The sequence below is a fragment of the Sus scrofa genome, chromosome 13 (assembly GCF_000003025.6).
Source record: "Sus scrofa isolate TJ Tabasco breed Duroc chromosome 13, Sscrofa11.1, whole genome shotgun sequence".
Lineage (NCBI taxonomy): Eukaryota > Metazoa > Chordata > Mammalia > Artiodactyla > Suidae > Sus > Sus scrofa.
The window spans coordinates 20,977,207-20,998,914 of NC_010455.5; the positions used below are offsets into that span (position 1 = coordinate 20,977,207).

Sequence of the window (21,708 nt, forward strand, 5' to 3'; positions counted from 1 at the left end):
GTTAGAAACCCAGTCTTGTTTATTTCATCCTTCACCCTACTGTGATTCTTGCAACCATTATCATTGACTTTTCATCTTTTTTCAGGTGGATGATGTGTCAGACCGTGTAAGGGAATCGCCTGGAGATGGGGGTTCTGAACTGTTAATGGGGACATGGGACTCCCGTTGCCTCTGATCACTTGTGTGGATTTTCCTGGCATCGAAAGACAGAAGCCGCTCATAAGTCACCAAGAACGACAGCAGGAATTCTGCGTGAAAGGTAAAGGGCTGTCATCAGATGACTGTCACTCATCTGTATATTTTCCCCATTCTATAAATGTGCCTGTTTGCATCAAACAGTTCATGAAAGGTGACCCAAACAAACAGGATCTGTATCAGGGATTGGCTTACAGTTTGTAAAACTCGAGCTCCATTCGTTCATTTTTTAAAATCTGCTCATGATCTGTTTGTTTGTTTGTTTTTTTAATTGAAATGCTCTGGCAAAAAGGGCCACAGAAGTCCCATCTCCTCCCCCAACTCAGTACGTTGAAAAACAAACTGTTTTCTGCTGGGAAAGAGAACTTTTTGTTTGGTTACCTACACGCATCCCCAGTGTCACTGACATATGAGATCCGTCAGATACACTGAATGGAATATCCTCAAACCTCCCAAACTCCAGAGCCTTGCTCACTAGTCCCTCACAGACTCAAACCACCATCCTTGAGGAAAACTAACTTTCACATTCCCACAATCCTTTGCCAAGCGATCCTGTGTTTTTAACCATATCATTAGGTGCATCTGTCTTGTCACGGTAGGTCTTAGGAATTTTACAACAAAAATTAGATTTTCCTCATGCTTCCTTTGTCTAGTTGTAAATGAAGTTACTGAATTAGTAAATGGTAATCAAACACTGCCAGAAAAACAGAACAAGATATGTCCAGGATTAATTACGATTGTAATGACTGGGAACAGCTCAGTCATTACTTGGGAGATTTTGTGGAATAACTGATTTTCCAAGCTATAATGTCTTTTTTTTTTCTTTTCCTTCCTCCTTTCTTTGCTTCCTTATTTCTTTACTTCCTTCCTTCTTTGCTTCCTCCTTTCCTTCTTTCTTTTTTTTCTTAAAAATACTGAGGAGGAAGTAAATGTTAAATAATTCATGAGTCTCATGTGACAGCATATCAGAAAGGAAGTGTCAGGGGCTTTATGGAGGTAGGGAGAAAAAATAATAATAAAGGGCTTACACTTTGAAAAGCCATTTCCAGTTTCTGTGTGGTCAACTCTCGTGAGCCTGGAGCATCAGAGTTCAGTTGTGATAGCTTCATTAGAGCTGCCTGCCAGACACTTTCTTCTGCAGAATTTGCAGCCCCAGCAGCCGATAGGGGCTTGAGGAAGGGCTTCTGCTTTTAATTATGTCGCTGTCAGTTTAAAGCCTGAAACTGTTGTCCCTGATGGGTTTATTGCCAAATTTAGATGCTATATATCTACTGAATTATTACCTCTTACATTGATTTCTGCCACTTGTAGAGAGGTATCCCTGGCACCTTGGAAAGTATGTCTATGGTTGAAACTTGCCAGTTATTTGTGAATCATCTTAGAGATGCTGCAGAACCTCCTGACTCAGAAGTTGAGGGTCATGTGTTCAAGAGTTGGGGAAATAGTCTCTTTTTCTTTTTCTTCTACTTTACAGTGGGGCATAGGGACTGGGAGTTGCATGAAACTTAAATGTCTCTGAGATGTGTTGATCCACTTAGATGGCTAGGTATATTCATAAGAGTGTGTATAGGTGTATCACAAGTGTGTGTGTTGGGGGTAGGGGTGTGCATGGATAGGGTGATGGAATCTGCCTCTTGTGATTTTCTTGGGTACTTGATTTGATCTTGTTTTATTCTCTTTTGGTATGAAATTGACAGGGAGGATGAGTTGCTCATTTGAATTTGAGAGCAAAGGGAGAAATCAAGAATCTTGAGAATAAGGGTCAAAACTTCCCCTTGCGCTGACTTTACTTTCTGACATCTTAACCTTATAGGGCATCAAACCTTGTTATTTTAATTTGCATCTGGGAGAATGTCTGAGCCAGGAGACCTGAGTCAGGCCATAGTGGAGGAAGGTGGGCCTGAGCAGGAGACAACCACTCCAGAGAATGGTGTGGTTAAATCCGAAAGTCTGGATGAGGAAGAGAAGCTTGAACTACAGGTGAGCCTGGAGAAATCCCCTTTCTAACACCACTGTGTGCATCCCTTTCTTTCATTCTGAAGATACTTTGATGATTTGTTTTTAAAGAGTCTAATTAGTAATATGAATAGGAAATCCCACAAATGAATTTTATTGTTTCCCAGTTATTAGTCACTTTTTTCCTGAATAAATGGTGCATTCTGACCATAAAGCTCTTTGAAATGAAAAAAAAAAAAAAAATCCAAAGAACGTATTCAGTGACAGAATTTGCCCATAGCGTCTCCACATTAATTTCTGGACCACCTCAAGGGGTTTGTAGAGGGCTTCTCCTCAGGCAACTTTATACTAGCTGAGTTTTAAAAATGGGTTTGTATTCCATGGAAAGAGGAAGATGACCCAGCTCATACTAGACTAAGAAAAATCAAAGATGTGTGCTCTGTTGACCTTCACGAGCAGGCTAAGCTTTGATTCTTATTAGCAGAAAAGCCTAAAATTCCCAGCCAGAGAGAAGGAGGGATGGGAGTGGGGATGCTCTAGGAGGGGCAGGGAAGAGTTTACGGGTGATTTTGGTACTGAGAAAGTGCTGTGATTAAATACTCATGGTTTATGAGAGAAAGACGGTACAAGGAAAGCAAACTATATTTGCAAATAGCCTGTATCAATTTTATTTGAATCAAACTGGACAAGTGTTAACTCTTTTTGTATAAAAAGTGAGCAAAGGCAGATAACTGTGTAATGGACCAGCTTTTTCCCTCCCCAGGGGCTTATGTAAGGAGAGGAGGAAAGATAAATGGTCAAAAGTTGCGGGGAGTTTGTTTCTGATGTTACTGGTTTCTCAACTCTAGTGACATCTTTTTTCTTGCTCTCCCTCTCCCCCTCTACTCTCCTTGGTTGTTGGTTTACTGTTTGTTTGTATGTTTGTTATTTTGTTTCTAACATACAGAGGCGGCTGGCGGCTCAGAACCAAGAGAGAAGAAAATCCAAGGTAAGGTTCTAGAATTCTACATTGACCTGATATCATGGTTATCAATTGTTCATGTCACATCTGGGTTAGAAGATTTGCCGGCAGTTCACATGGTTGTATGTGGACCTTGGCTGTACCAGTGCTGCTTGCTTTTAATGGGGTTGTTGTTGACACCTCTCTTTCTTTCTGGGCCTTTATGCTTTTTAATTAAAGTATTTAGGGTTCACACAACTACAATGTATGTATTTGATCCTGTTTGCAAACTGGCAGATTTGACAGAGCTTTACAAAATTGATTAGCTGCTTGTTTTCTTTTCATTTTAAATCAAGTTTGGGGGAAATGTTTTAGTCTGCCCAATTGGTTTCTGCCTTGAAGTGAAAAGGTTCTGGTGTTTAGGACACAGTCTTCAACTTTTAAAATACCTTCTCAGTCAAATCACTTCCAATCTCAGTTTTAGTAGAAATGAATTTTTATTGTCTTTTTCTCCTTATACTTTCATGAAATGGCAAGACTGCACTCTTTGTATGTTTCCAGTGTGATGGGCACAGTTTGCCAAGACTGTTCCTTAATTAAATTTATCCTTTCCCATTCTTCTCTACCTGAATCCCCATCAACATAAGGGTATGATGCTTGCTTGGATGCTTGGAACCAGTGTAGACACTGCATCCCCATCAACTGAGGAGTGTGATGCTTGGGGCCAGTGTAGACACTGCATTCCCATCAACCCCGGGGGTATGATGCTTGGAGCCAGTGTAGACAGCACTGAGAAGAGGATTTGAAGGTTGATTTAAAAATCTTATTTGGGAATGTCAGAGAAGGCGGAGGTGATTTGACAGCCTGAGGCTATTTTGTGTTTGTTTTCTTTATTTTTCCTTTCCTTCCCGTTTCTTTCCCCTTCTCAGTCAGGAGCAGGGAAAGGTAAACTAACTCGCAGCCTTGCTGTCTGTGAAGAGTCCTCAGCCAGACCAGGAGGGGAGAGTCTTCAGGATCAGGTACAGCCCCTGTCATTATCAGTCATTGCATGATGGGATCTGCCTTTGTGTGCATGAGCATTGATTTGGCATTATATAGTAGTTTGGGGGAGCAAAATCAGTTGAAGAAGGAAAAGTTTTCTGGCTTCATCCCCTGATTCTGAGACATTATAAATAGTTAAACAGTTTGTCACAAAGTATTACATTTGTTTTTTTCCAGACTCTCTGAAAACTGCAAGTGGAAAGGAATTCAAAAGAATTTAGATTAAAACTTAAAATGTAAGCCCGGTAGTGCTGATTTTCCTCAAAGGCTCTCTCTTGATAAGACTGAACCAAATATAATCCTAAGTGTCCCGTCTCCTTCCTACCTCTCACCTCCCCAATATGCACTTGCCTATAAAAAACACAAATCTTGGCTCTTATGAAAGTTTAGAAAGAGTGAATAAGGTGCATTGAGCTTTGGAGACATACATTTATGGCCTTTGGTGAGATTTCTCAATCCTGGAAAAATTGCCCAGAAATAAATCTGAGATGATGGTGAATTTAAGTTAAGATATTTAATATATTGCTGCATATCCTTATACCTATTTTTGCTCCTTCCAGCAAGACTATTAAACTCTAAAAATTCAAATTCCAACAAAACTCTTCTGTGACAAAATGGGAACCTTCACATCATATTTATTTTTGTTTGCCTTTTAGGCATCATATTAACTTTTATAAAAATGGTCTTGCTGCTTAGAATTTTTCCTTATTTTATCAAAGGCTTCGAGCAGTTGAGACAAAAGTAAAATGATTTATCTGAGCCCAGAGGAGGAAAAAATTGATTAATATATCATTATTTTTGTTGAGCCTTGTTTTGCTTTTCCCTTTTTACTTTAATTAAAATACTCTAAATTCTCCTCATGGATTCAGAGAGCATCGAGAGCACTTTCTTCAAAAGGACCAAAAATAAATCCCTTATAGATTATTGTCCTAAGGGTATTTTTTTTTCCCCCAGCCTCATTTCCTTAACAGGCCACCCATGTCCTAAAGCCTGGGCGGGCTAGCTTTCAGTAGCCATCACTGTTTCCTACACAAGCTTTCTTTTACTTGGGCTCTGAGAAATGTGTGGCTTTTGTTCAGCATTTTATTTGTGCTTCTATTTTTAATGGAGATTGGAGAGGGGGGATAATGTGAAAATCATGGCTTATATTATTCAGCGCTGATTGATGGCTTGTAGTGTACTGCACACGATATACATGAACCCTGCAGAATAACAGACTCTGGGAGAAGTAATGTCCCAGTGATGCCCCACTCCTCATGCCAGGCAGAGGAGGACAGCCTTTACAGACTTCATCTGCTTGTTATTCCATTTGACAAGGTACCAGGAGGAAATTTTTTAAGCGATCACCTGTATCATAGTACCTGTCTAGACCTAAGTCTAGTTTCTCCATGCAATTGGTGCAGAGAAATAAGAGGCAAACGGTGCTTTGTTCCTGCTGGTTCCAAGCTGAGTCACCAAGACTAGCTTTGTAGGAGAGAATTAGAACTGGCAAGCCTCCATTTGGACTGGCTGAGGTGTGGTGGGAGCAGGGGGCCAATAGAAAATACCCAGACACACAGATAAGCAATGGCCATGCTACTTTTTTAGAGACTAAAGACACAGACCTTTGAGCTCGTGTGCAATGCCTTCATTAGGTACCAGCAGCACTTACAGAGTATGGGAACTGAATCCCAGAGACCACTGGCCGAAGTATACAGTATTTGGATTGTATTGCTTCCCCAATGTTTGTATATTCACAGTATTTGGAAAACTGCCTTCATTTTCCTGCGTGGGAAAAACTCTTGCTACCTGTATTACTTGATCTCAGACCCATAGCGGATGGTTCATTCTGTCCTTAAGTTAAAGGAGTTTTGCTTTTCTAATGTTATACTCTTTACCTATCAGTGTATTACTGCAACTTGAATCATTCTTTTACTGTTGTTGGATATAAACTTATCCTGTACCAATGTATTTATTAACACTTGTATTTTATTATTGAGCATATCAATAAAAATATTAAAAAATAACAGATTGTTTTTTACCAACTCTATAGCACTTTTGTGTGTTCTTTCAACACCATAATGTGGAGAAAAGACAGGTATTTTTCTGAGTATAGTATTTGTCAACACATGGCATGAGTTTGTACATTTTCTTGTAAATGATGTCCTTTAGCCTCGGCTCTTGCTTTGTATTTCCAAGCCTCTTTGATTTTTAGATTCAAACTTACTGAGGCTGGATGGTTCAATTGGTTTTGAAGAAGCAGTGAGACCACTCCCAGGGCCTGGTACCCTGTTTCCTCTCCTGATCAACTGTCAAATCCCAATCCTGAGACAGAACTGTTCCAGCTGTTTCCTTAGCAAATGGAAGCAAGTTGTTACCCTAAACTAAAGTCTGCCTGAATCTTTGCATACTGAGACATTTCTGTCCCACATCATGTGATAAAAGATGATAAAAGACCTTATAATCAAGTTACACTCAGTTTTACATAGTTTGTATATGTCCAACCCCAGGATAAACGTGGATATTGGGAAACCTGGTTAAGATAAATGTTTACCATGAGACTGTTTTAGTTCATCCTCTATATCATGCATCTTTCAACAATGGTGACTTTTTATTCCAGCCCAGTATACACAATGGAGCCCTTCCCAAAAAAGAAACTTGGCTTTGGAGGACTTTTATTTTCTGCTTGTTGGATTAGCTAGGTTTACCAAGAACCATTAAGAATCCCAGATGGGCCATGATTTTGAGGATGTAGAGGCATCAATTTAGTCACGTGCAGAGGAGCATTAGTTTAGTTTTCAGTGAGAAACACTATTAGTCACTGGAATATCTTTTCCCTACATCATAAATGTTAATGTCGCTGGTAGAAGAAAGCTTTCCCATCAGATGATCTCTTACATAAGAACCAGTGGGCTTAATGTCGGCTCATTTGTCATAGTTTTAATCATAGCATAGTTTTTTCATAAAACTGAAAAACATAATTTGGCTCATTCTTCTTCAAAACAGTGAACATGCTATCGACCAAATGGCTGATACATGAGTTAATCCAAAATGATCTGTTTTCAGTGCAAAATAAATAAATATAAAAGTAGATCCAGTCCCAGTACTCTAAATGGTCAACCAAGCATCAGTTCAAGAGAGTCTTATATTTTGCAAAGGATTATCTGATGCTAGAATTAAAATTGTTTATATATAGTTGATGAAAAACATAGTCCTATTTTCTACCTTTTCTAAAAGGCAGTGATTTTTGTAACCATATACTATGATGACTTATTTATAGCTTTTGTAAACAATGTATGATGATAATCCAGACCTAGGACTCCTTCAATTATATGTCGTGGTTTTTCATAGTGATAGAAATCATTGTTGATGTGGTTCTAAAACAATTTTAATTATAAATTGGCTGTTATGGCCTTTATTTATGTCTGTTTTTTTTTCTGTAATTATGATTCGTAGTATCTGTCTGTCTGTGTTTGTGCCAACTTCTCCTTACAAGGAATTATAGAAAAGAACTGCAGAAGCCTCTTTTTTTTTCTCTTGAGACATGATAGTAGCTGTGATGCAAGCTTATTGATAAAGAAAATTTTTCCTAGGTGTTAGAATAATAAACCTGTAGAGAAAATAAGAGTTGTGATCTACGGGAATTTAACTTGCTTGAGATAAATATTCATGAGGCAAAGGTTTAATTCTAGATATTTCTCATGACCTTCCATTGAATTCTGAAGTTTAATTCACCTTAAAAAGGGCAATTATTTTTCTGTCAGGTTTAATTTTTTACCATTTAAGAAAAAAAAAAATCTACACCTGGCTTTCATTTTCCGTTCTTAATAATCTCTATGCAAAATGGAAACCAGACAGAGATTCTTAAATCTGGCCCTAAATTATTATATTTTTTCCCCAACAGGAATCAGTTCATTTACAGCTTTCCAGTTTTCCCAGCCTGCAAGAGGATGATAAATCTAGGAAAGATGACTCTGAAAGAGAAAAAGAAAAGGATAAAAACAAAGATAAAACCTCTGAAAAACCCAAGATCAGAATGTTATCAAAAGGTGAATGTGAAAATGTTTCCTTAACTTACTCAGTTTGGACACAGAAATAGTCACAGAATACATTCTAGATTTTACACGTGTATTCACCTCTCACCAAACTCTGAATATATAATTTTGTATGTGTACGTATGTGTGTGTAAAAGATGATGTGAACTTGATTTTTTTTTCTGTTCATGGTGTCATTTTGTGTATCTAGAAAGGGGTTTTTTTTAGGATCACTTATTTCTTTGGATATTCATTTAGATCTTCTGTTTTCAATGAGAAGTTTATACAAGGGAGAAAGTATAAGTCAGTTCTTAAATTCAGGTTTATTAGTCCAGCTAACTGGAATTGATGAACAGGAATGATACCCAGTTTTATGTTTTATCTTAAAAGACAGATAGTGGGTTAGAAATTCTCAGTATAGGTGATAAGTGATGTTATCCCCAAAGCACAGGTGTATATGTCCATGTCAGTGGAATACATATTAACCTTTTATCTGGCACAGATGCATTTGGTCTCTGCAACCCATATACTGTCTCATAATATCTCTTTTAAAATGTACACACTTGGACTTCAATAAAAAGTCTTGCCCGGATGTCATGCCTTCTAAAATACCAACTCTAAAATTCAAACTTATCAATTGTTGCCTTACATATAATTATGTTAAACTAAAACAAAAAGAAAAAACAAAACTAATTTGAAATGAAGAATTCCATGAATAAATAGCTTTGCAGTAGACTATTTTTTTAAACAACTGAGAGAGAATAGAGCATCTGACCAGTTGAGAAATGACGACTACTTCTCATATTATGCTCTATAACCATATATCTGCTTATAATGATTATCTCTGCTGCTAAATATCTAAAACCAAAGTGTATCCAAGAGTGAAGAAGTGCAGGTTCCTAAACTAGCTTTAGAAATTAAGCTTTTGGAAATTAAGCATCAAAGATTTGAAAGGCTTGGAAATATTTAGTGCCCTCCTATACTTTGTATTGATTAATATTTAGACAGTCTTGTAATAGAACCTTGATTTTTGCCTTCATGATTTTAAGAGAAAGCGTGTGCTGGGGGATCTCAGACTCTTGAGAACTCTCTGTGTGGGTTGGGAGTACCTGTCACTGTCATGGTCACAGGGAGGTCATGCCCTTGCCATTGACAGCACAGAATGAACACATGATATTTGACTCCACCCACCCACCCACCCAGTCTGTGCCTCCTTCCTCTCCTCTGACAGTTGGGTCTTTCCATGATCAGAATCTACGGGGTGTTCTCAATCACCGGATCTAATTTTCATTCTGATGTAATATTGCCAGGTTGCTAGTTTTGTAACATGTATCCTTCACACGAATAGCTTCATTTAAAACTTACCTGAGCATCAGGGAAATAGAAGGTTGGGAAAACCTTTTCCACCCTACTGCCCCATTAGCATTTCTGACAACTCCATCCTCCTATTTGTTTCAGATTGCAGCCAAGAATATACGGATTCTACAGGCATAGACTTACACGAGTTTCTGATTAACACATTAAAGAATAATTCCAGGTAAATTATTAAATAAACCTCTTATTTTTGGAAGAGTCAAGTAGACTATTACAATTAAAGTCATTAATCCAAATGTTTCTAGGAAGGGATCTGTAAGAGGCAGATACCGTCTCTGTTGTCTTGTACTATCTCTTGTATATCTTGTACTTTTTCTCTTTTCTGCTAACAGTTTGCATGTTTACTGAGTACAGATAGTTTTAATTCCTGAATAGTTACCCAATGAATAAAGAATAAATATTCTTCTACTTGGGCTTAGCTTTGTTCTAGTTTCCAGTTAATTTAAAGCATACAATTTACTTGATGTGTGTTATAGGCCTAATACCTTGCATATCTTAATTAACATTAAAAACTACAGAAGTTTCAGTATTACAAAATATTTAACAAATGCGATGAGATATAATCTTTTAGCAGAACAGAATTGTAGGTGTATGGATAACATATTCCAGAATAGTTGGATACTGATTTGTAGCCATATGCATTTAAACAATCTTTTCCATACATATAAATGAACTTTTGAAGTCTTTGGGAATGAAAGTACATAAAACCTTTTCATTTTAACATTTATTTTGCAGAGACAGGATGATACTCTTGAAAATGGAGCAGGAAATTATTGATTTCATTGGTGACAACAAGTATGTTAAATTGCAATACTGGTTCATTAATCTGATGTGTCTCAGTTTGGTATTTGGGTTTAATTATTCATTCTGGAACAATTTAGGAATAGCTAAAACATTATTTAATATATTTGCTGACTTGTTCAATAGAGATGCTATTGGAGTTAGGAGCTGTATGACGATGGGAATTGTTGCTTGGACTATGTGTGTTCCTGCTTGTTAAGTTCCTGACAAAATGGCCATAAACAGGGGGCCACTGATTAGCATAGAGTAGCAGTAACAAGAAGTGACCCTTTTCATTTTTATTATAGTTTTTTAATGGGATCCAGCTGGCTGTAGTCAGTTATGCCTGGAAATAATTGAGCTGCTTTTAGTGTCAACATGTAATGACACATCTCCAGATAGGCATCTGCTGTCCCATGTTATATAATTTGTCCTGTGTCTGGCTCCTTTGATAAGGTATCCTCAACTAAAACTGAATACTTTCCAATGACCTTAAGTTCTCTGTGGTTTGAAAAATGTGCAACTATGAAACAAAAAACACTTATTGTAACTCAGTCCATAAATCTATAAGTGGAAAATTTGTCTGGAAATGCAAGCATCAAGTGATGCCAGAAATGAAATAAGCCTAATGGTTTGGATGAAAAAGAAATGACTTTATGTGTGTACCTATAAAATGTACTGCAGGCCAGAAACAAAAATGCTGATTCTGCTGTTTCTTGTTTTCCTTTCCAGTAATCACTATAAAAAGTTTCCTCAGATGTCTCCTATCAGAGGATGCTTGTCCATCGTGTGGCAGCTTACTTTGGGTTGGATCACAACGTGGATCAGACAGGGAAATCTGTTATCATCAACAAGACTGGCAACACAAGAATGTAAGCCCCATCTCCATATTTATTTAGCATTTTCTTTTTCTCTCGTGGATTCATTTATAAGAACACTGTATAAAATTCAAAGCAAATGGCATTTGAAATGTGCAGTGTTATCTATCTCTTGCTCTTATCAGCAGTAGTGTGGCATTTTCTGCAGAAGATTATCTGAGGACCAGGAAAGTTGATAAAATTTAGGCAATAAAATGTATTTATTCCCTGATATTTTACACAACTCCGGAAACAGTTTTCTTTCTTCAATCTATAATGCCTGTGATCACATACAAAATATGGAACATTTTATGTCAAAATATAATGAATTAAAAATAACAAATATTTTATTTTATTTTATTATTTTTCATTTTTTTTGTCTTTTCTATGGCCACACCCATGGCATAGGGAGATTCCCAGGCTAGGGGGTCTAATCATGCTGTAGCCACTGGCCTACGCCACAGCAACATGGGATCCAAGCCGCGTCTGCGACCTACACTACAGCTCAGGGCAACACCAAATCCTTAACCCATCAAGTGAGGCCAGGGATTGAACCCGCAACCTCATGGTTCCTAGTCAGATTCGTCAACCCCTGAGCCACAACGGGAACTCCAAAAATAATATTTTAAAACAACAATGACATATACAGGATAATTTTCCTTTTCTTTCTTTTTCTGACTTAAAGACATTGATCTTATTGTGGTTTCCAGAGTAACAAAAACTCCACATTGGGAAACAAACGTCTGCCTCTAAGACCCAATTCTTTTATTTGCTAGCTGTGTAACTTGAAACAAGTCATTTAAAATCTGCCATTTCAGTTTTTTCACCTGTAAAATGAGAGGTTTTGAGCTGGATTATATCTGAGTTCTAGCTCTAAAAGGAGGTTGGTTGTTTGGTTTTGCTCCTTTGCTTCTATCTTTCTCTTTTCATGGTCCTGTTGAGTCACCAGAGAGCATGAGATGAGTAGTCATTTGCTTTGGAAATTTGGAACTGTCCCTCTTGAACCCATTTAAGTATAGCACAAGCCACTTTTGTAGTAAAATACACATTAAACAGAAAAACTGTCCCTGTGCAAAACATTCCCTTAAAGCATTTGTATATTGTAATTTCCTTTTTCACAGTGTTTGGTAAATTGTGTAAATTGCATGGTTTTTAGAAATGCTTTGTTAGTGAAGGGAACTTTTGTGTCAAGCACAGCAGCATGGTTAAAACATTATTTTCTGCTTACCAGAGGTTGGGACTTGTTGAGACAGAGATGAGGCCCTTTGTCTACTCAAGGCTGAGTCTGTGTTCAATGAAAAGAACTCATGGTGGGAGATCTGGGACCGAAGTTGGCTCTTATCTCAGAGACACTGAGCACGTCACTTCTTTGGGCTTCAAATTACTTATTTATCTGCAGGAGAATTTGTAATGGATAATGTTTACAGGTCTTTGAAGCTTCAGAATTATTGGGTCCTGTGGTTGCATTCTACTGTGCTGGCAAATTACATCTTGAAATTGATGAGCTTTCCACTTCATCTGATTGTTAGCACACAGACCTCCTATTCTGAACAGTGGTAGGAATGAAAGGTCACTGTCCTTTAATCCTTTACATTTTCCATCTCCATCAAATATTCCTAGTTCTCACTGTTGTTGTTTTTCATTCCCCATTCTTGTTTTTCCTATGACTTTCAGACACTACAATGCAGGGACATGCTGATGGCAAAATAGGGAAGTCATTGACTATCTCTTTTTAATTTGTTTTTATCCTTTTCTCTGTAAGGCCATAACAGATATGGAAAAGCCCATAGATCAAGTAGATTGATACAGTTTCAACTAGTAGAGATAGTGCATTCATCTTTAATTCACCTGATTTTGCAATCATGTAGTCATAAATATTAATACACATGTTTGAGACTTGTTTCCGTGTAGAACAGTTTTGGAGAAAATGAAGCACTGTGTAAAGACTCTTGATAAACTTTGAGTGATGGCTCTAAACTAGCTCAGTTCAATATGGTAGCCTCTAGTTAGGCATGGCTATTTACATTTTAAATTAAATTAATTAAATTTAAATAAAATTTAAGCTTTAGGATTCTCTTCCTCAGTGAGGCTAGCCACATTTCAAGTGCACACATTAGAACATATAGAAAACATTCCCATTATTTCAGAAAGTTCTATCAGTCAGCTCTTTTCAAAATCCTTGTGATTCTTGCAAGTTTCCAAATACAACTAGCAGACATAATTTGTCCCTTAAACCTTTTATTTTCTGCTAAAAAGCATCATATTATCATATTCTGAGACTTATTTACTTCTAAAAGAGCACTAGATTTGGGGGGGTTGTTTGTTTTTAATGGCCAATTTCCAATGGACCCCACATATTTATGACTTCAGGGAGAGTGGAAGAAGAATTTGTGCACGGAACATCTTTAGGTATTATTACTACAACAAAATGCCTGGGCTGGTTCCATTTCTGCCTAGTTTCTGCTCTTGCCCATCACTCATTAGTCCCACTCTGTGAGTCCTCAACAAAAAGAGAAATGACTGTATGTCATGGACAGTCAAGGTATTTCCTGAAGCACTGAGCTGAATATTTTTTAATCCAAGCTGTGAAGTCCTAGTGTTCTATTCCAGCCACCTCTCTGACTGTCCTTATTTTGAGTGGCTCTTGCTGAGGGTTGAGATGCGGATGGGGAAGGCTGATATCTTTAGGACAAGGGAAAAGAAATGAATTTATTGCCTTCTACAAATAGTAACAAGTCACATTTTCAGGATCTGAATCACGTTTGGACAGTTTTAGCAAGGGGAAACTTTGTTCTGTGGAAAATAATATATTTGATGTTTAAAGTCTGTTGCCATATTCTCATGGAGTTAAGGTTTCAAGTGGAACATCTATTCAAGTTCCAGGTGCCTTGTTTCTTTGACTCTGAAAATTATAAGAGTTGTGCTGTCAGGACAACTGGCAAATGATGGCCTTGGGTACTGTATTGATTTGGATATCTAGTAAGATGGAAATGTTTCCATTTCTGTAAAGGAGGGTGGCTGAGTTGGAAATTCCTCAGATGGTTCATTGGGGGTTTTTTGTTTTATAAATACCTTTTCAGTGTATATAGTTTTGTGCTACTCCAAAGGAAATACATGAAAATGCATATTTTAAATGCCACTATAGCTTAGAAGAAATGCAGAAAAATGTAAATGGGATGGCGGAAACAAAAACGAACTAAAAGGCTAAAGGAGAGACAATGCTTTCTTACTTAATTTTTAATTTTTCTTTTTCAATGACACTGTATAGGCATATAAGGTATTCTTCAGACATGAATATATATCAGCTTCATATTGGCTGGGATTTATTTCCAGAATCCTGTTTTTCTAGATCATTGCAGTTCAAGTAATTATAGAACGTGACTTGAAAATACTGAGTTCTGCATGGAGAGAAAATAATTTCACCTGAACCTGAAGTTCAAAATAATTAAGTCATAACAGCAGTCTCTGGGGATTATATATATACATGTGTGTGTACCTCATTTACTTCTAATATATTACATAAGATCCTCAGATACAACACATTTGTCCTTTCACGATAGGAAAAAATTTTCTCAAGAAGATTTCTCAGATCGTTTGGTCATATGTCTTATAATAGCATTACCTACTGTTTATTCAGTTTCACTGGGTACTTTACCTTTTATCTAGCGTGTATTATTTCATTCAATTTTAAAAAATATTTTTAACCTAACTAATTAGATCTTCGCTTTACAAAAGAAAATTAAGCACAAACTCAGGTCCAATTTTGGGCTTACAAAGAAGCGATGATTAGTATGGCTGGGATCTAAACCAATGTGTCTAATGCCAAGAACAATTTTCTTAAATAATCTAATTCTCTTTAAAGCAAAAACATCCAGAATGTCTTGAGCAAAATCCTCAAAATTGCCTGGATTGGTTGGGTATTTATGCTCTTTGAGTCTTTTGCTGTCCAATAAGAAACAATGATTAAGGGAAAAAGTCTCTTTGAAGATTAACTCAGTGGTATCAGTAAATAATAGATACTCCCTACAATGAGATAGTTCCAGCCAGACTTTCTCTATTTATCATTGCTACGCGATGCACTATTTAGGGGAACAAAAGATGTGCTGTTTGGGAGGAGGTGATACCCATTCAGGGTAAACGTTCTATCATTTCAATCTGTTTTTTCAAGAGTGAAAAGGCTACATTTATGGCTATGTCAGTGCAGAGATGAACCTATCCATTGTGCTATTACGAAATTACTGCTACAAGCAATTCAGTTGTCCAAATGCATGTTTTCATGTCGTAGGCACAGGAGTATGGGATTAAAGATGTGGTGGTTCAGAGACAGTAGGAAATAAGAATTGTGTTCATGTGGAATACACTCCAAAAAGGTGCCTTCATCCCAGGGAACTGATGCTCTTTAGAGAAGTAGCAAAGGAAAGTCACCTGACCCTCACACCAGTCATCCTTGCTGCTTCTTGGAGCTAGCCAGGGTAAGAACAGGTGGATGGATGTCACCTGCCATTTTGCTGAAGTAATGAAAGTTTTTGAGCTGAGATTTTCCCCATGTGGTGATTTTTTTTCAGCTTTCATTGGGCTCTTTTTCTCCTGTTGATTGCCAGAAATGCATTTTATTCTCTAAGACTTTTACATTTTTTCTGTTGGAATTCTTTAAATTATGTGGCAACATTAAAAAAAGCCCCCTTGGAAATCCGGGACAGAAGTATTAGGGTCTGTGCCATTTCGTACTGCAAGTGATATTTGTAAAGTTTGTTTATAAAAGTTTATTTGTAAAAAATTAATTACAAAGAATTACAAATAAACACACTTTATTCTCTTTCATGGTTACTTTCTTGATATTTAGGATTGAGACTGACAGTTGAACAGAAGTTTTTAAAAAAAAATTTTAATGCTACAAATATGCAGGTCTTTTTTTATATATAAAGGAGCTATGTTCTCTTTGTTTCTCTTTCTGATCTTTACTTTCTCTCTTTTGCTTATTTTTCTGTGTGTTTGGCCCAAAACAACTCATTGTTCTTTTATTAGATAATTTGTACACCTCCCTCTTTTCTTCTCCTTCCTCAAGAAAAGTTGTCCACACATATCATTCAGAGATGAGGAACCATCTACTTGCACTAGTATTTTACAAAGGGCCGAGATCAGTCATAGGCAAAGAGAGTCCCCTGCATACCTGAATGCCTTTGCGTTTGTCAGAGCAACTGTTTAGCTGGTTCCAGATAACTTTATGTTAAAACGTTGTCATCTCTTAAATATTTTTTCTTTTGTCTTTCATATCCTCCCACTGTTATTGCCTTAAATCCCCTATTTCAAGAGCGCAGAGCAAGGAAAAGAAATGGCAAAGCGACTGTGGAGAGAGGTTGCAGGCCCCCACAATCATGAAACAAGAATAGTGACTCAAAGGCAGAGATTTGGAGTGACACCTTAAGAGTCCAGTGCTCAGGAACCCAATGCCCTGATTCCTAAGAAGTGTGGACCTGGGCATTCACCTGGAGTGATGAATGGTATATGGTAACTGTGATAGTTTGCTTGTTTGTTCCAAAAAGACTGATTCACTGAACTGGCTATTTGGTAAATCACAAGAACCGTGAAACTTGTTCTTGCACTAAACAAACCTGTCTAGAGAAGTGAAGCAGTTGAGCCCAGCTGACTTTGTCAAAAATCCCTTAGGTTGTGGATAATGTTTGCCCTAAGAGCAGGACTAGGGGCACTCCCAGCTTCTTGGCAGGCAGACCAGGGAGGAGTGGCCACAGGGCATCAGAGCCAATGGACATCTGTGCTGCTTGGTTTCCTGAGGGCCTAGGTTTTAAAATGAGAATCATCAGTTCTTGACCCTAAAGAGTTTCATTCTCTGAAGGTGACTAAGTGGATTTATACCAAAACAAACCAAAAATCTCCTGCTTTTCCTTCCACATCTGTTATATTTCTTCTCCTTTGGATAGGGATGTGAGTGGCACCATGAATAAACTGAGACGCCTCCTGATACGATGCTTGCTTAATAATCCTCTGAAGAGCACCAAGCATCAATTTATTTAAGTGCCTCTTGGACATCTATGAGTGGTTGGTTGGCATCCTGTCATTTCTAAACAGGATAAATCTACTCTGCACATTTTTTAGATATAGTGTTGAAAATTATCAGACTTGAAGCTAGAAGTCAGAAACCTAACGAAGAATCACATTCCTCTCAGGAAAACCATGAAGTTGTATTTACTGAATAGAAAACCCAGTTCTTAAACAGTACTTCAGCTCCAAGTTAAGACATATATTAACACTGGTTAAACTCCATATCGTTTCTCTCAAATTTATTGTCTCCTATTATTATTCTCACATTCCTGAGAGAACATAAGAATTGGTAGATGAGACAGACATAAAGTTGTAAGGAGAGAAAATAACTGTTGTGTGTTCCTTTCACAACTTGAAATTATTTATGGGCCTTTGTGTGTTGAATTTATAAATTACACCTTAAAGTTGGAAATGAAACATACCTGTATCTTCTATAATGTTAATATCCTTAACTATAAAAAAAGTAATATGCAGTGATAATACTTTTAAAATATTTATCTATTTATTTATTTATTAGGCTTGCAATGTTCTAGGTAAAGCTAGACTATTTTTACAGAAAAGAAAGTGGATTCATAACTTGACCTTACCTGGTCCATTCACAGAAGATCAAGACTGAAATCCACTACTCCTGCCAATCAGCCATAACTGAGGTTTAGGAAACAAGAACTAACACTAATAGAATCAATACTCTGAAATGATGATAAAAGCAAGAAGAAAACAAAACACAGTTCTTTGTTGTTTGTTTTACAATATCCTTATTTACACTGAATTATTTTTTAAAAGTAAACAGAGAACCCAATGTTACCACTAAGATGAATGCTAAACCTATGATGCAGAACTCCAGCATCACAGAACACAGTGGGTTAAAAATTGTCATACTTAGAAGTGAGATAAAAACCATTTCTGTGTTCTTTAACTGCAAAGTATTTTTCAAGCATTCAGTACCATACTTTCAACAAAAGAAGTGTAGGCTACAAATCCTATCCATCTTCTGTTCATAGTTTATTCAAGAGCCAAGAAAATTTCGATCGAGTCTCTGTGGCTGTGTGTAAGCACATTGTATGTAAGCACAAGCCAGGGTGTAAAGACAGTATCTGTATTATACAGTTTGGGACAGTTTAGAGAAAGGTTTACTGTACATGTACATACAACATACAGTATTTTCCTGAATGCACGATGGTTTTAGCGGTAGCCTGATTACCACAGTTCCTTCTCCTGTAGGCAGCAGAATTAGGCCCAGTTTCTGAGGGCTCCCTTTGTTGCTTCCAGATCCACCTTTAGGAGGAATAGTCCTGTCAGCCTTGTCCTTGGGGAGAGTTGGAGGGCGTACTTGAAGGCCAGAGTCTGGTAGGTTCAACAAACAGCTGGTCAATCTTCTTGGTATAGTTCTTGTGTCTTAATAATCTTAAAGATTTCTGATAGCGAGGAGGCCATGAATGTATTATCATGGCCTTAGGAAAGATAGAAGTGGGGCAGAGAGTAGAAAGAGAAGTTGTAGTTTATTGGTTGAAGGTGGTTGGTTCCCCAACTTAAATGCTAAAATACTGAATTTGTAAAGTGTAGTCCCATTTAAAAGAGAATAAAACGGTATCACATAACAAGATGGGAATGGAAATCCTGAAATATGTAAAGAAGAACATAGGACTTTCTTTTTAAACAAAAGATTTCAGTTATAAATATTTTAATTGAATATTTCCAAGTGTTAAGGCAAAGAGGGGCACTTAAACTTCTCTAATATGTTTGACTATTAACATATTTTTGATGAATGTTTTACACATAAAAATACTTCATCCTGTTGTGCACGGCAGCCTTCCCTTTTTAAGATACTTATGCACATTGATGACTGTCTTTCCATTATTTGGTATGAAATTCAAAGACTTCCCTTAGTGCTCCTCCACATTTAGCAGAACAAATTTTTCTTTTGTGTGTGTTGCGGGGGGCGGGGGCAGACAGGGATTAAGCTTAACTATTTGGAAGGAAAGTAACTCATTTGGTTTCAAGAAACTAGCAATGAGAGTAAATCTTAACTGAAAATACTTCTAGATCAGAAAGATTTTTTCAAAAAATAATAGAGAACGCTCATCTATTTTAAGCTTCAGATGAAAAATAGTCTAAAATTGAAATCAGTTGACTAGAAGACAGAGTTTGATGGTCTTACGAAGTATTTCACTCAGCTGTACTGCCTCTCAACTCATGAGCTCTGTCTAATAAGGAACAATGAGGAGTTAGTGCTATGCTGGGGTTGACTGCAGATCCCAAGACAGGTAGAAATGCCAGGGCTAGTCACCACACATGAACAGTGAGTGTCAAAGTAGGTGCCTGCTATGAATTATGGGAAAACACTTTTTTATAACCTTAAGAATGGGAAGCTATTTTTTTAATCAAGAAGAAGCATTAAATTCATTTTTTCTGCTTTTTGATAATGATAAAGAGAGAGCTAGAAAGAAAAACCCAGGGGCAAAAAAATCCTCCAGGAAAAAAATTTAGGCATGTATAATGCATGGCCATGACATACATAGTAAACTCTAGTTATTATTAATTTAATAAATACCATGACCTTTTGCAGCTTTGAGGAGTTTTCTTAGAGTTACATCCTCATGTCGATATGTTAAAAATAACTCATTACCATTTCAAATAAAAGTCCCTAATATATTACTTTAGTTCTGTTCATTTTATGACTAAGAAATAATATTTCTATGATGTTAAATTAGTGGTAAAAAGGATTTTTAAAAGGTATAATATAATGGTGCATTACTGGTCATTTTTACTGTAATCACATGCAGTACTTTGGCCATAAACTATAGTTTGCATGAGTTTAAACTGCAACTCCTTACCTCTAGATAAGTCTCTGTAAAATCAAACTGGAAAAATCTTATTAGGTCTATTTCATTCCTTTTATGAAAACTTCAAATGGTTACTTTATAATCTTTTAAAAAATTTTTAGAAAATTAAGAAAGAATTAGTAATTTGGACTATTCTAATGTTTGAAAACAAATTTCAACAAGATAGTTGAAAAGCAGTTGTGGAAAATTCATTTTGCATAATTTATATGAGTAGCAAATATTGTTGCTCTAAATAATATTTGCATTATTGATTTGAACAGGCTCCTTTGACTGCTCTTGCTTGTGTGATGGATATATTTTTCCTGAATATGTCCTGCTATGAAAAACAAATAAACCAGCACTATGAAGAAATGCAAATACAGTTTCAAAAATAATGGCTGAATAGCTCTCTTGCAATGATAATGATTCTTTAAACTGAGAAGTTCCCCAAATAGAAAAGCTAGAATTCCCATTTCCATGTCTTTTCCCAAGATATCCTCAAATGTTAAAAACCTTTCTTTAATGACATGATTATTTTTGGCCAACTTGAAGCCAAACATAAATCTGATTCTTAAAGATGTCCCTAATGTTATAAATTTGAATTTATGCTCCTATTAACAAAACCCTTTCCTGTTCTGTTTTATAATTTAAACATTTGTGACTGTATTTTTTATTCAGTGATTTTTTGATCCGTCCATGAAGTACAGGGATTTATATACAGCTATACTTAATTTTCTTTCATTCATACATGAACTTATTCATCCAATCAAATGCTGCCATATGCCAGGCACAGTTCTAGGCACTAAGGATTCAGTATTTTAAAAGCTGGGTCCCTACCCACAGGAACTTACATTTTGTCTCTGGTTAGCATGCTAAAATCTCACTCTACCTGGTTTTCTGCCTAAAGAAAAATTTAGTCTAGAGCAAATTCGCCTTATGTTCATGAATCGAAAAGTTCACATTCTCTGACAATTTCATTTATAAATGAACATTTACAGATGATTAGTGTCAAATACAAGAAACGTATCTGTATTTAGCAGTCAGCAAATCATTTCATTTACTAGAGTTTATCAGACTTACAGAGCTTGGGGATATTAGAAGAGGCTTAATTAGTATTGATATTATCAGTGTTTGTATTTATGTTAATATCCTAATTTCACTTGCTACATAAAAATATATATATATATAATAACAATGTCTAAGTGGTTGAAAATGTTGGGAAGCTTTCAAAAAGTTCCTGGAGAATTGTTATCATTTATAGTGACCTGTAGCTATTTATGCAAATATGTTGTCTGATTTTATAGTGTAATAAGTAATTGAAGTGCCCTGGGACTGGGCTACACCAAAATATGTTTTTAATTTCTCTGCTGTAAGAGGCCTTTTCACTATGAAGTGCAAGTTTACTCTGTTCCCTTTGTTATTTTTAAATGTCATATTCTCACTTCCAGATTGTTATATTTTATTATATCTTAATTTTGGTAGGAAATGTTGTGTTGATATTGAAAATGATATGATGCAGGGGTTTTGTTCTTTATCCTGAGGCGTGAGCCCTCCAGCCCACTGAGTTGGATATAAGCAGAGAGAGACTGAATCAGTTCTCTGCAAGGATGTGAATAGGGTATTTCATGCCTAGGGCTTAGTGGCCCAATCTATAAATTGGAGTCAAAACA

General features: G+C 36.6%; 1 protein-coding gene across 1 annotated transcript in view; it reads left to right on the forward strand.

The window, feature by feature from the left end:
* ARPP21 (cAMP regulated phosphoprotein 21) overlaps positions 1 to 21,708 on the forward strand; it is a 133,011-nt gene that overhangs the window by 21,793 nt on the left and 89,510 nt on the right. The window contains 9 exon segments of the mRNA XM_005669338.3: positions 86 to 259; positions 2,009 to 2,175; positions 3,098 to 3,139; positions 4,021 to 4,110; positions 8,016 to 8,160; positions 9,604 to 9,682; positions 10,255 to 10,314; positions 11,032 to 11,057; positions 11,060 to 11,171. Coding sequence (XP_005669395.2) covers positions 2,047 to 2,175; positions 3,098 to 3,139; positions 4,021 to 4,110; positions 8,016 to 8,160; positions 9,604 to 9,682; positions 10,255 to 10,314; positions 11,032 to 11,057; positions 11,060 to 11,171 — 683 coding nt within the window. The 5' untranslated portion in view covers positions 86 to 259; positions 2,009 to 2,046.